Here is a 13,462-nt window from a genome sequence, read left to right as displayed (position 1 = left end):
CTCTCCTGGATATCTGGTGCCAAGGAACTCCCCTCAGGATGTTTGATCCATTGTTTGTCCCCTGCCCTCCCAGGGAGAGAGGCGATGCCAAGAAGAATCTGCCAGCTCTGATAGTTCCCTAACTATGCTGGTGTGGCGCAGTGATTTTTCCATCCATGTGCAGAATAAATATTAAGTGCACTGAGGCCGTGGGAAGGTGCACCACCAGGAGAAACACACACCCAGCTGTGGGCGCTTTCTCAGCTGGGCCCCATTGGAATCTGTCCCTGGCCCAGCTTACAGGGACCCTGGGGTAGCTCTCCCGCAGTCTTTCCTCTTGACGAGCCACCAGAGTTAAGCACTAGAATCCTTAAACTGGGCTGGAGAGCCAGTGATTGGTAGCTGCACCTGGCACACCGGTGCGTGGGGCAGGGGAAATCCCTCCAGAGGGGGCGCCACCCACGCTTGGCATGAGCACCCTGCCCCAAGCTAGAGATTGCAGGAGAGATCGACAGGCCACCCGCTTGGTTTTGAGTCCCGTGCAGTGTAAGCAGCCAAGCACCAATCTCCATGCTGTGGCTCACGAGCAGAGCTGGTTGCCTTCTGTGCAGCCCAGACGGAGCACCTCTTTCTGAGAGGTGTCTGCCAGTGGCCGGCGTCAGTAGCTCTTGGCCTATTGTCCTGGCTTTGCGAGGTGCAGTCCAGGCTTCCCATTCATTGGACAGCAGGGGAGTTGGAGATGGGTTATTTTAGTAACCGTGTAGCCTCAGCAATTTGTAGTGGTTACATTATAACTAAAACGCTCCTCCCCTCGGGGAAGCGGGGCTGGCAGCCAGTGCTCTCCTGCTGCTTCATGCTGCTGTTACTGTCTGAGGCAGCAGCGCAGGGTGGCAGGCAGAGCTGGTCTGTGAGGGGAGCCAGTTTAAAAACCGGCTCCCTGTGCAGACGGGCACCTGCGTGCTGCCTCCGATACAGAGGCAGCAGCATGAGGTGGCAGCAGCTCCTGTCTGCAAGGTCCCCACGGACAGAGGTTGCTCTGGTACTTGCCTGCCCTGGCATCCCACCTCCCCCCACTGCTGCTTCTGAGCTGATTCAAGCCAGCTCCCTGCATGTACTGGCTCCTGCCAGCAACGGGGGGGGGGGGGGGGGGGAGAAGCAGGCGGCTCTGTGGCACTGTCATTCGCAGAGAACTGGCTTAAAAGCCGGCTCCCCAGGCATATGGGCTCCTGCCTCTGATAGAGGCAGCCAGGGAGGCTGTTCTCTGGGAGCTGACTCAAGCTGGCTCCCACCTGCTCCCCTCATCCTCTGCTCTGCTGCCTCTGATAGAGAGGCAGCAGCATTGGGGGGAAGGGGTGTGTGTGTGTTAGGATTAACTGTTAAGCCCACGCTAATCGTTTAACCTGCTAACATCCCTATTGGGCTTTGAGAATTGTCGAGTTGCCTCTGTGGGGTTCCTCTGTGGGGTTTTGGACATTGCAACAGCCAAAGTCCCATTCTGCCTCCCAGCCTGACTTGGGCCCCAGTGCCCTGGTGGCTTTTTCGTACTGGAGGCTGTTGAAGGGTCAGTCACACCTAACTGGGTGTGTTGCTTCCAGGGAGGCTGACCGTGTTATCCTAACCACCTGCCAGGAGCGAGGCGCCCACCTGGACACCTTCAGTGCTATCTCACAGCAGCTGGGCAATAAAACTGCAAGCGAGGTAAGAGCTTGCAGGTGAGAGCGGTGTGGATCGTTTGGAAAGCAGCTGTGGAGGTCTCAAAGTTGGGGGTGTTGTGACCTCTTGAGGGTGGTTAATGGGGGCAGTATGAGCTGTCATCTACCACCAAAGCCCTTTACCTCCAGCATTTATAATAGCGTTTATTTAGATTCTGTAGATTGATGAATTTTTAGTGTAGATAGGGGGCAGGGGGTGTCGAACTCCAAGGCTGATATGCTGCTTCAGGGACTGCGAGATGGTCACAGCATTAGCTGGGGTGCCACTCCTGCCTTGTGGCACAAAATGGAAGTAGTAAAAAGTCAGCCTGTGGCGCTGATCAGCCTGTGGAGAAGAGTGCTAGGCTGCAATTGCACGAGGGGTTGGGGTGTAGGCTTGGAGCACTGGTTGAGCTGAGAGTAGTTCACAGGTCAATCCTTCTGGTGCTTCCCACCGTCATGTACTAACCAGGGTGGAAAAAAATCATTGATTTAAATCAAGTTTCCTACTGATACTGGATATATTTCTGAAACATTGGGGCTAGTAGGATCAGTGAAATGTTGATTTACAACTCAGTACAGCATTTTATGTCTAGGAAGGCACACTGGGGCTGTCTCTAGACTGGAAAGTTTTTCCGCAAAAGCAGCTGTTCAGTGTTTTTGCGAAAATACTATGCTGCTCCCGTTTGGCAAAAGCCCTTTTCTGGAAATGCTTTTGCACAAGAGGGCCAGTGTAGACAGCTAAAAACTGTTTTGCGCAAAAAAGCCCCGATGGCGAAAATGGCGACTGGGGCTTTCTTGCACAAAACCGCGTCTAGATTGGCACGGACGCTTTTCCGCAAAAAGTGTTTTTGCAGAAAAGCATCCATGCCAATCTAGACGCTCTTTTCCGCAAATGCTTTTAACGGAAAATCTTTTAGCGGAAAATCATGCCAGTCTAGACGTAGCCTTGGTGTCCTATTTTTAGATGACTTGAATCTATTATTTTAGTGCAACACTCATTACCTGTGTCAAAATGCAGATGCTGCAGTGGCACGGTAGGAATGGTGAGAACTAAATCTCACAAACACAACTGCTCTTATTTTATTCAATTCAATCGTAATTGTTACATAAATGTTTTACATTTGCCTTTGTACCTGTTTGACTCTAACCCAGCCCTCAGAACACTCAATGGTGCAGTGCCCTTAAAACTTCAACTTGAACTCATAATTAATTCTCACAGGTGGGCCCTGCATCCTCCTCCTTGTGCGCTGCTTATGCATGACATGTTTTCCGTTTTTACCCAGAGCATGTCTTCAAAATATCCCTAGCCAGGCTCTCACATCCAGAAGCAGTGATGGTTTTGCCACAGATAAATTAGGGGGGAATACAGGAAGCTGCATTTTATCTGGTGTTTAATGGTTTCCCTTTCTCTTTCCAGTCCACACCAGTGCTTCTTTCTCTGCTGCCTCTCTCCTTTCCTATATATTGTCTCTCTTACCGAATTCCTGCCATGCTTGGCCCAGCTCCTCCACCACATAAGCACAGAGCAAACCCAGTCCAGTCCAGCCAGTGTCTGTCTTTGCACATGTGACTTTAGTCAGAGACCGAAAGCCCAGAGCTTACAAGAAGCACAAGCTGAGAGCTAGCCTGGACGGACTGCAGCCATTAGGTCATTGTTATGAGGCTGGAGATGTCTAATGTTTGGGATGAGATTTAATTGTAACTCAATTGTAAGTCAAAGAATACATTTCTCATTTAAAAATACCAACACAATTGTTTAAAGAAACCATTGATTTCTGTCCCCCGTGGTAGTAACCTGAACTCTTGAATTTCCAATGCACCTAAGTCCCTTTTAGGCTGCTCCACATACACCACTTGCTATTAATAATTAGCTCAACTCTTTAAGGTGACTGCTTTCCTCCAAGATTTTTAAATGATTTCTGGGTACTGCTGCAGTTCTTTTGGCCTGGAATTGGAGTTGGGTTAATGCTGCCTGCATTGTAATGTCTAATCTTAGTGTTGGGTGGGTGGGACCAAAAGGCCCAAGGTTCTGAGCTCTGAAGTCTCTTGCCTTGGTCAGGTGTCGCACCGGTTCAGGGAGTTGATGAGGCTCTTTCATACCTCCTGTGATGGGAGCTCTGAGGAGGAGGAAGATGCAACAAGCACCAGCAACACGGACCAGCTGTCCGATAAGGATCTGCTCCTCTCTGAAGAAGAACAGGACGACTAAGCAACTTGATGCTGCTGGACAAACTACGAGGCAAGAGCCAGTTTGCTGCTGGAGGTAGGAATATTTGCACAGGACTATAACTTCAACTGGCACCATACAACTTGGGATAATCTTGCTATCTATATGACCCACAATTGCATTCCTGCAGAAGCACTGCTCTAATAGGGTTTGTGACATACTCAAAGCACTAGTAGGGTGTTACCCTGACAGCTTTAAATTCTGCAGATGTGACCTGCATGATGAAAAGGAGAAATCTTAAGACTCCCTCAGGGGCAGGGTCCTACCTCCCAGCCACTGCCTCTTGTGTAATGAAGATTAGAGTGAAGATCCTAGTGACTTATTGCAGATACTGCAGTAAAACTTGTAATTATTGTATCATAAGATGGGTACTGTTTTCAGGTGAAGTAAATGTTTTCCCATACTTCAATTTTGTAAGTTTCATCACTGTTCCCTTTTTATGTATGTTCTCATCCTGTCATTTTACAGCACAACAAACCTGTATTGTGGGAAACCACGGTTAACGTAAGACGAAATCCCATGCTTGCATTGCAGCTCTCTGAAGTCCCTCCCTCTCACGGTCACAGATGAAGCAGGACTAACTTCATTTGCACCAACATTTTATTCTTGAAAAATCAGTTAAACTAGGGCACTGGCTTTAAGTCTCTCTCCTTGCTGAAAGGATAGTTAGTCTGAGTCTTCATCTTCCGATTCACCCAGCACGGAGCTTGTCTCATAGCATTGGGCTAGCGTACGGAGCTCATGTAGAGCCTCCTGAAAATCAGAGAGTTCCACGCCGGCAGAAAAATAGCTAGCCCAGCGGCGTAGGTTCACTCGCTGCAGCTCCTTGTATAAACGGCAGAGAGCACTGTACAGAACAGGTGATGACTGCACTGCTGTTAGTACAGGAATGCTTTCGAGTGCTGTGGAAAAAAAATCTCCGCTGAGACAACCCATTCCAAGTACGGTCACCCTCTTACCATCCCCTTCTACTTCTAAACAAGTGTTCAGCCAGGCGCATGCACTGACACTGGCTAGCTTGAGATGCCAGCTTGTTCATCCCTCCACTATTGGTTCCCAAGTTTCTAAACAAGAGTTAACCCCTTCCTCCCAGCTGCCTGGTACTAAGCACTTTGTCCCAAAGTCTTACCCGTTGAGCAGCGTGGAGGGTTGTCCAGGAGGAACCCTTGTGTGTTTAGCAGAGCGGAGAAAAACTGCGGGTATGGGGTAGACACTTTACAGGGCTCTTGAAGCAAATAAGAGGTGCTGCCGAGGAAACAGAGTGAGCAGAAGTTACCCACCAATGCCTGGTCAGTGACCCATCCCCCAAGCAGTCACAGCATGTCCAACCTGAATGTCTCTGGGAACTGGGCATGTAAGTAGCATTCCAGAACCTCCTCTCCTGTTCCGCAAGCATGGAGGGCAGACTTGGGTTGTGACCCTGGAGGACAATTACTGCAAAGAAATATGAGGAGAGGGCTGAGGAGGCTCTGAACACACACATGGGTCATAATCAGGGCTGCGCCTCGGGGCCGAGAATCGTTCGAGCCTGATCGCAAACCAGCACAATGTACTAGAACGATGCCAGGGGCTTGTGATGCTTAGGAAGGGGAGCTGGCCGGGGATAACCTGAGAAGAGCAGCAGGCCTCCCACTTGCCTCAAGGCTGCATACTCTCAGTGCTCTTGCATTAAGGATTTGAAGGCCAGAGACAAGGTCTCTCCCTTCAGAGCTCCTATTGAGAGATCACCCAGCTCAGACGGAGGGGTGTGTGCGTGACCCAGCCATTTCTTACCAGCTCTGCTTCTCTTTGCCAATTCCCCTCAGCACAACAGCCTGACCAAAACAGCAGCTGTCCTTTGGCTCCCCACACGACGACAGCGGTGCCCACGGCACGGCAAGCTGGTAGTTGCACAAAGCATCTGGGAGAGACTGATCATGTGCCATAGGAAAGGGCAGAGCAGCCCCTGCAGTCACCACCTGAGAGCCAGAGGGAGAACAGGCCTATAGAAAAGTCGATAATCTGAGTTCTCTGGGGAGTGGGGGGGCTCATGCAAGCGGTCTGTTTTCAAGATCACCAACAGACAGCTGCAGCGTGTTATACAGGGGCCCAAGATGTCGGCAAGAGGGAAGTGGGCATCGTGCCCCATAGAAGAGAGTGACCGTAACATTCGCCATATCGCTTCTGCCATACGCCCATGGGCACAGCAGGACTGGAGGGGCAGCGCGAAAGTTGCGGAGAAGAACCCTACCTTTCTCCCAGAGACGTTAAATGCATCCGCAAGCTGCGCCATGGAGATGGGGGAGGACTGGAGTCTGTAGGGGACACTGAGGGTATCCAATGCTGTGGCCAAGATGGCGCTGCTGTGGTAGTTGAGAGAGGCCTACAGAAGAACGATTGAATCACAGCAAAGATGATTTAAATGCCAGACACTTCTGTCCCTTAATGGAGCAGTTTCTATTGGGAATGGCCAAGGCAGAGCAAAGCAAAACAGCCCAGAGGATACAAACGGCCCATGCTTGGTTTTAAAGCCCGAGAGACTTGCTGGCGTTTGTTCAGCAGAAGGCTGGTACCAAACATGGCTACGGCTGATTACCTCCTTCGGCTCAGCGCTGGGCTTAGCCCCTCTTCCTGGGCATGCCTCATTGGGGGCTATTCACAGAAAGTTTGGGGAGGGGAGAGAGCAGGTTCTAGAACAGGGCTACTCAACATTGGAAGCTCCCGGGGGCCACAATGATACTCACAGCACATGCCAAGGGCCGCAACTTAAGTGGGGCTGCATAGACATGCAAATAGCTTCTTTCACACTGAGGCGCATGAATACAAAGATTAAGCCTTAAAGCTGCGGTGCTGGACCCAAACGTGGCCAATGAGAGCTAGTCGGCACCTCTCAGGCTCTGCCCACAAGGCTAAGCAGCCAGTACTTCCCACAATGCCACCTCCCTGGGGGCTAGAAATGCCTGTACCCGTCTGTTCCAGCCAGTCCATCGGCTTGCGTCTTTCAGTGCTCAGCCTGGCTGGGAGATGCCTTGCCGTTGTGGAGCCTGTTCTCAGTGGAGGCCGTGTTCAAAGGATCCCACCCAGAGGCCACGTCGAGCCCCACGTAACCCCAAACCGTGGGCCGCAAACAGGCCAAGTAGCTGTGTTCTAGAATCTACGTGGATTGGTGCTTTCTGCCATTCAACTAGTATTGCAAGTAGCCAGCATCTGCCTGAGATGACAGCGCTGAACCAGCTGAGAGAGAGTTCCATGATCAACCTGAACGGTAGTGATCGACTGAGGCAGGCTTGGGAAAAACGGTTATTTAGAACCTCCCTCTATAGAGAACGTGGGAGCACAAAGCTCTGACCAGACACACTCGTGTTCTCAGGCCGTTCCCAAAGCTTCAGGCAGTGACTGTGTATACTCACCTCATAGTGTGCATAAGGGAGTGTTACAGGGGCTTCTGGCCTGAGTCCCAAACTTCCACTGAGTGACAGTGGGCAAAAGAGAGAGCTGTGACTGGAGAGATGGACAATTCCCAGGACCGTGTTCATCAGCCGGTAAAAATCCTTCCCGGACACCTGCAGATAAGATGTCAAAATCCACACAGCTCTGCTTGGCACTGAACAATTCAGCCATTCAATAGGATGCTCCCTCCCCCTTAGTCTGCGCTGGCCTTCGACTCCTTCGGGAGTACGAGCGTTACCCAGGCACGGAGACTGTTTGCAGCACCCACTGCATGGAGATGCTCTTATGAGCTCCCCTGTTCTTCTCTGTACCCAAATCAGAGCGTGGGTGAGGATTTCAGGCAAGTCAACACCGTCTCTCCACCCGCTTACCTCCGTGTTCTGAATGACTGGAGTCAATCCCCAGGTCAGGATGCCTCGTCCCGAATACTCATCATGGAGAAGTTCCGTCACCTTAGCTCCCACTCCAGAAAAGCCATTGTCCAAGTCGCAGAGAATCTGAAAGCCCTGCATTGAAAGGGAGGCAGCAGGTTTGAGTTTCAACTGGCAGATTTCCCCAGCCAGGCCAGGGTCACATGCTCCCACGGACCTGCAGATAATCACACTCTTCCACGTAGAAGTGCAGTCGGTCCTCTAGCTCCTCTTGGTACGTGGGGTCATGCAGGAGGCTTTCACCTTGTCCAAAGGCTTCGAGTTGACAGGACTCCCTATAATGGGACAAAGTGATCCTTTAACTCCACTCCCACAAGAGGCTATCCTGCTCCCGTGGGCCACGTATTCAATGGGGCTGATCCCTAAATTGCTGTCAGCAGGGGTGCCCCTTCTTGAAGCTACCACGTTTGCATCTGACTGACACACATACCCATCATAGTTGTACTGCCGTATCATGCAGGTGCTCCTGGGATGCAGACGCACTCGGAGGTAATCAGACCAAACCTGCACACTGCCTTCCAGAGGGCGACCCTTCTGGGAAACGTGCAGCTGTGTAGGGAGCGGAGATCCATCTGCAAGAGCGTATCCAAACAAAGGTTCAGGTTGCAGGGTCCTGAGCTTCTAGAGACCCAGCCTTGGGGGGCTTTACTAAAATCGAGCTCCCCAGTCCTCTGCACAGTTCCCTTGTCAGCCAAGTCCCATGCTTCTTTCCTGTGCCCTTCACATGCGGGATTATCCCAAACCCCTGCCTCGCTCACAGGCTGCACTGGGATGAGACGGATACCTGTGCACCGATGGATACTTAGTGCTAAACAGAGTGTTAGAACTCAACCCTGGAGGGAGACATTTCAGCTTGGAAAAGAGACAAGGGGGGGATAGGCTAGAGGTCTATGAAGTCATGACAGGTGTGGAGTTTTTTTTTGCCCCTAGCACGAGAACTAGGGGTCACCAAATGAAATGGCAGGCAACAGGTTTAGAACAAGCCAAAGGAAGTGTTTCTTCACATGGCACAGTCAACCTGTGGAACTCCCTGCCAGAGCGTTTGGAAGGCCAAGACTCTCAAAAAAAACCTAGGTAAGTGCAAGGAGGAGAGGTCCCTCGGGCTATTAGCCAGGATGGGCAGGGATGGTGGCCCTAGTCTGTTTGCTGGAAAAGGGCAAAGGGATGGATCACTTGATTATTCTGTTAATTCCCTCTGGGGCCCCCAGCCCTGGCTGTTCCCAGACAGGATTCTGAGCTACATGGACCCTTCTTTGGCCGTTTTATGTTCTTTAAATGTAATTAATCTCAGCTGACTGCAATGAAGTCCCTTCCCCATTTCATTCCCTGCACAACTCTCCAGCCGTGATCTCGACTGAACATTCGGGTGGGGGAGACTTACACACCTTTACTCAGAGCGTGCGCTCTGGGACCCAAGTCGCCTTCAGAGGACAGGCATCCCTGCAACAAAGAGCCCCAGACAGGTATTACGAGAGTGTTTCCTCACTTGAAAGGAGGAGCAGGGGAAATACAGGGGACAGGGGAAATACAGGAGGCAGGGGAAGTGCTTCTACGGTGCACTATCGAGTATGAAGCGTTCCTTTCATTTCTCTAGTGATTTTATGTGGAGGGAGCGCAAACAGGCCCGTGCACACAGCCGCTCTGTGATGCAGGCTAGCTGAGTGCAGGCCACAAGTGCCATCTTAATGCAGGACTAAGGATGTTAAATTTTGATTAATCAGCTCTTCGAGTAGACGATAGAATTTCTATTGATTAGTCGATAAGGGGGGTGCTCGCCATCTCACTGTACCTCGCCCTTTGAAGTGTACAGGAGCTGCCTGTGGCTCTTGTATGTTTCCAAGGGAGAGAGGCAGCAGGAAGCTGCGCCGCACGGCACCAGGAGCAAAGCAATCCCTGCTGGCCTGGGTTCCGCTCTGTGCCTCTTCCTTGGAAATGTACAAGAGCCGCAGGTGGCGCTCATACGTTCCAAAGGGAGAGGAGCAGCAGTAGGACCAATGCAAATGTTTCCCCGCTGATCTCTGCTTCCCCCACGCCCCCATAGAGACCGTGCTGGCCCCCTAGCACTAGCTCCTCTCCTTGCTGCCTCTGTCTGATATGCGGGGGGGGGGGGGGGGGGGGAGAGAAGCGACTAGTCAAGTTCCAATTTGCTTATTGAGTAGTCGACTAGTCGCTTACACCCCTATCCAAGATAGTAACAGAAGCTCCCCCGCGGGGACTGTGACTACCCCCAAGGGGTAAGGCTGTGTTCTGCAGACACTTTGTCTTCAGACAGCAGAACACTAGAGAACAGCACCTTTTGCGGCTGTTGAACCCTCTAAACACATGATTAGTGCAGTGCCAGGGGTGCGCTCTGCTCCATTTAAATTGTACTTTTCCTCACACAGTTTGTGTAAGAACAGCTTTTCCTCCAGCCCCCCTCACCGATAACTATGTCCAGAACCTTTGCTCCTCTGTAGCAGCTGCTCCTCTGTAGCAGCCTCTCCACTAGCCCTGCCTTCAGTGCAGGTTCTGCCTTGCTTTACCTCTGCAGGCATGCAGCACCCAGTTGCTCTACTGCCATGTTCAGTAGGGATGTCAACGTATAGATGCGATGAAGCCCAGGCTTACTGGTTAATCCTGACTACATGCATTTCTCCTCCAGCTGCCTCTGTAACAGAGGCAGCAAAAGAGGTGGAGGGGGAAGACAGAAGCTGGTGCCCAGGAGGAGCTGGCTCCCCACAAGCACTGGATCTGTGGAGCCTCCTGCTTCCCTACCCCCGTGGGTGAGGGGGCAGACAGGAGCGGATATGGGGAGCTGGCTTTAAGCTGCGTGCGGACTCCACACACCCAACTACCCACACCCCATGCTGTCTCCTACAGAGGTTTGGGGGGAGGAGGAGAGACAGGCAAGAGCTGGTGCCATCTTCCTCCCCCCTGCTGCCTCTTCAGGAGGCAGCAGCATGGAGAGAAGGGCAGGGGTGGCCTCCCACAGAGCAGCGTCTGGTTGTGGCAAGGGGAGCTAAGACCCCAGCAGACAGGGTTGCAGCAGCCCACCGTGGCTGGTGGGAGCCGCTCTGCATGGGGGGCCATTTTTTTAAACTAGCTCCCCTTGCAGACTGGCTCCTGCCTGCCACCCTGCACTGCTGCTTCTGATACAGAGGCTGCAGCATGGGCTGGCATGAGGCTCCCTGGGAGTGGGGCCAGGTGTGCACTGGCTACAGGCCCTGCCCTCAAGGACTACCAAATAGTTGTGTAATCCCCCAAAATCTGATCCAGTTACATGTTATCCAAGATCCCTAATGTTCAGAAAGACCTTAGTAAGGCTGAAGAGAGATAAAATTCCAGCCACTTGTAATAAAGCTTGTTGGTAAGATACAAGCTCTGCTGATTTATCATCTGTGGTGCCAGGATACAAATCAAAGCAGTTAGCTGAGTTCTGACCTCTCACCTGCAGTTTGCTGAGATCCTGTAGGAAAAGGTTTCTTGTAAGCGGGTCTTCCTGATGAGTTATCAGATTACCCTGCCTGAAAGATAAATCCCCCCATCAGAAGGAGGCCTCAGGGAGCAAGGTTGCTCTGGGCATTCCACATACAGGTAGCAAAATAGCCCCCACCTGAAGAGCTTAGTGTCTGGTACCTATTTCCCCAAATACAACCTGGCCCGTGAGCTGTGTTCAGAAGAGTGATCTAGTTACGTTAGCCCCCTACTGCCTGTTTCAGAAGATGCAAGAAACCTCCTAGTGGACAACACTAATAACCACCTCCCCTGCCGAGAGGCAATGAGTCCTCACTTCAAAACGCAGCAGAAGGAATTCCGTCTGCTCCAATCCAGGGGCCTTTAGTAAAGAGCCCCCTCCCCCACCCAGCTGTGCCAGGTACGCACCCCCATCCCACTCCTACATCCTACCCTTCCTCCTGCCCAGATCCTGCACCCTCGCCCCAGAAGCTCCTGCACATGGAACCCCTTCTTTTTTGGCCCTCCCCCACAGGCTGGGGAAGCCCACAAAAATCTTCTAGGTCCAGGCCTCCAGAAGAGTTAATCTGGCTTTGGGAGAAAGCCCTGAGTCCCTGCACCCCACCTTTTTATTTGGCAGCCTGGTCACAGACAGCTGTGGGGCTCTGAGGTTTTTCTTTTTCCTTCTTGTTTGCGTAGGGCCCCTGCCCTAAAAGAGGTTCCCCAGATCCAGCTCTAAGTGCAGGCACTGGAGTAGAGGAGCAGGAGGCATGAGCCACACCCCAGCAAGAGGATGAAAGAGCAAATGGTAACACTCACCAGGCTACTGAGGTGTCTCTCTTTGGGTCTCCATACAAACATCCCTCTTGTGGCAGAGTGTTCAGGTTTCCTGCACAAGAAAACAGGTCAGTGTTTGCAATACAGGGACCAAGGGCAGCAAGAAATCCTGCCCCAGTAGCGCCCCCGGAGGGCAGCCTGGGCCAGCCACCCTGCGCCAGCAGAGAGCAGGATGCAGCCGGCCTGCAAAGCACCTGCCTAGTGCATCCTGGCGGGGCACCGCCACAGCCCTTGAGCCTCTGGGCTCCCGCCCACCTTTCAGGTCCATAAGGATGAGGCGCGGCGTGTAGGTCTCCTGCCCGCTTGGGCTGCGGCCAGCCCGGTGCAGCACGTCGGGGCAAAGCCCCTGCCCCTGCGCCTCCGAGGAACAGGGCAAGGCGGCATCCTGCGGGCGAGAGGGGGGGTTGCAGGACATTGGGCAGGGGGTCGGGAAAGGCAGTTGCTCTATGTACCCCCCCGTCCCCTGCTCAATGTCCCCCAGCCCCAGCCAATGAGCCCCCCAACAGGCACCCCCCATCTAGCCAGCCCCCTGCCCAATGTCCCCCAGCCAGCCAGACCCCCAACAAGCCCCCTCCCCCGTCTAGCCAGCCCCCTACCTGGCACCCTGCCCCAGGTCCCCTCCCCCCACCCATCTAGCCATCCCCCTAACCGGCCCCCCCCAGGCCCCTGCCCAATGTTTCCCCCCCCCCCCCCAGCGCCGAGCCAGCCCCCCCGGGGCGGTGGGGGGGGGCGGAGGCACCTGCAGGTTCCACCAGTGCGCGCCCACGCAGCCCGCGTAGCCGCCCAGCTGCAGCGTCAGCGCCGCCCGCGGGAGCCCGCCCGCCTCGAACATGCTTCGGCTCCCGGCCCCACCGCCGCCGGGGCGGGACTTAGCCCAGCGGCTCCGCCCCCATTGGCTGAAGTAGCCACTGGGGGGGCGGGCCGCCTCCTGATTGGCTGCAACACCGGAAGCGGCGCAGCAGGGGCCGGGTCACGCAGCCTCGCGGAACAGTCACGTGTGACGTCGATGCCCATCAATCTCCATGGGACCCGGCTCCGCCCCCCAGGGGCTCGAGCGAGGCCGCTGCCGCCCTCCCCCCCCCCCTCGCCTGAGCCCCCCCACCCTCGTGCGTCTGCCTCACGGCCCTTTCCATTGCCCCAGATTGAGCCCCCCCTCGAGTCTGCCCCATGGCCCCCCCCCCCCTTCCACCTCCTTCCCCCCCTCGAGTCTGCCCCATGGCCCCCCCCCCCCCCTCCCCCCTTCCCCTCCCTTGAGTCTGCCCCATGGCCCCCCATTCCACCCCCTCCCTCCACCGAGTCTGCCCCATGGCCCCCCCTTCCCCCCCCCATTCCACCCCCTTCCCCCCCCCCTCCCCAAGTCTGCCCCATGGCCCCCCCCATTCCACCCCCTTCCCCCCCCCACCGAGTCTGCCCCATGGCCCCCCCCACCCCCT

At 54.0% G+C, this 13,462-nt stretch overlaps 2 protein-coding genes across 3 annotated transcripts in view; one reads left to right on the top strand and one right to left on the bottom strand.

The window, feature by feature from the left end:
* GON4L (gon-4 like) overlaps positions 1-4,309 on the top strand; it is a 53,003-nt gene extending 48,694 nt beyond the window's left edge. Inside the window, exons 30-31 of the mRNA XM_075907850.2 lie at positions 1,575-1,677; positions 3,733-4,309. Coding sequence (XP_075763965.2) covers positions 1,575-1,677; positions 3,733-3,882 — 253 coding nt within the window. The 3' untranslated portion in view covers positions 3,883-4,309. The remainder of the gene's footprint in view (positions 1-1,574; positions 1,678-3,732) is intronic.
* A 173-nt stretch (positions 4,310-4,482) lies between these two features.
* On the bottom strand, positions 4,483-12,972 carry MSTO1 (misato mitochondrial distribution and morphology regulator 1). 2 transcript variants are annotated; one of them, XM_075907853.2, is made up of 14 exons: positions 12,769-12,972; positions 12,228-12,414; positions 12,012-12,081; positions 11,188-11,263; positions 9,146-9,200; positions 8,191-8,332; positions 7,918-8,035; positions 7,701-7,835; positions 7,290-7,442; positions 6,131-6,262; positions 5,674-5,858; positions 5,230-5,334; positions 5,030-5,145; positions 4,483-4,802 (listed from the first exon to the last, which is right to left on the bottom strand). In XM_075907853.2, exons 1-14 carry the CDS (start codon positions 12,859-12,861, stop codon positions 4,567-4,569), a joined length of 1,803 nt encoding a protein of 600 aa, XP_075763968.2. In that variant the 5' UTR covers positions 12,862-12,972; the 3' UTR covers positions 4,483-4,566. The 2 variants fall into 2 exon arrangements, with proteins under 2 accessions (XP_075763968.2, XP_075763967.2); XM_075907852.2 differs by having other exon boundaries at positions 12,285-12,414; positions 12,769-12,964.
* Between the last annotated feature and the right edge of the window lie 490 nt (positions 12,973-13,462).

The sequence above is a fragment of the Pelodiscus sinensis genome, chromosome 22, assembly GCF_052426305.1.
Source record: "Pelodiscus sinensis isolate ZL-2025 chromosome 22, ASM5242630v1, whole genome shotgun sequence".
Taxonomy (NCBI): domain Eukaryota; kingdom Metazoa; phylum Chordata; order Testudines; family Trionychidae; genus Pelodiscus; species Pelodiscus sinensis.
This window is presented reverse-complemented; position numbering and strand designations above follow the sequence as displayed.

Excerpts from the sequence above, each read along its gene's own strand:
- MSTO1 (XM_075907853.2), bottom strand. The coding sequence starts at position 12,861 with ATGTTCGAGGCGGGCGGGCTCCCGCGGGCGGCGCTGACGCTGCAGCTG. Across the intron at positions 8,036-8,190 it reads CGGCAGTACAACTATGATGG|GGAGTCCTGTCAACTCGAAG; the intron begins GTATGTGTGTCA and ends GTCCCATTATAG. Across the intron at positions 7,443-7,700 it reads CAGTCATTCAGAACACGGAG|GTGTCCGGGAAGGATTTTTA; the intron begins GTAAGCGGGTGG and ends TCTTATCTGCAG.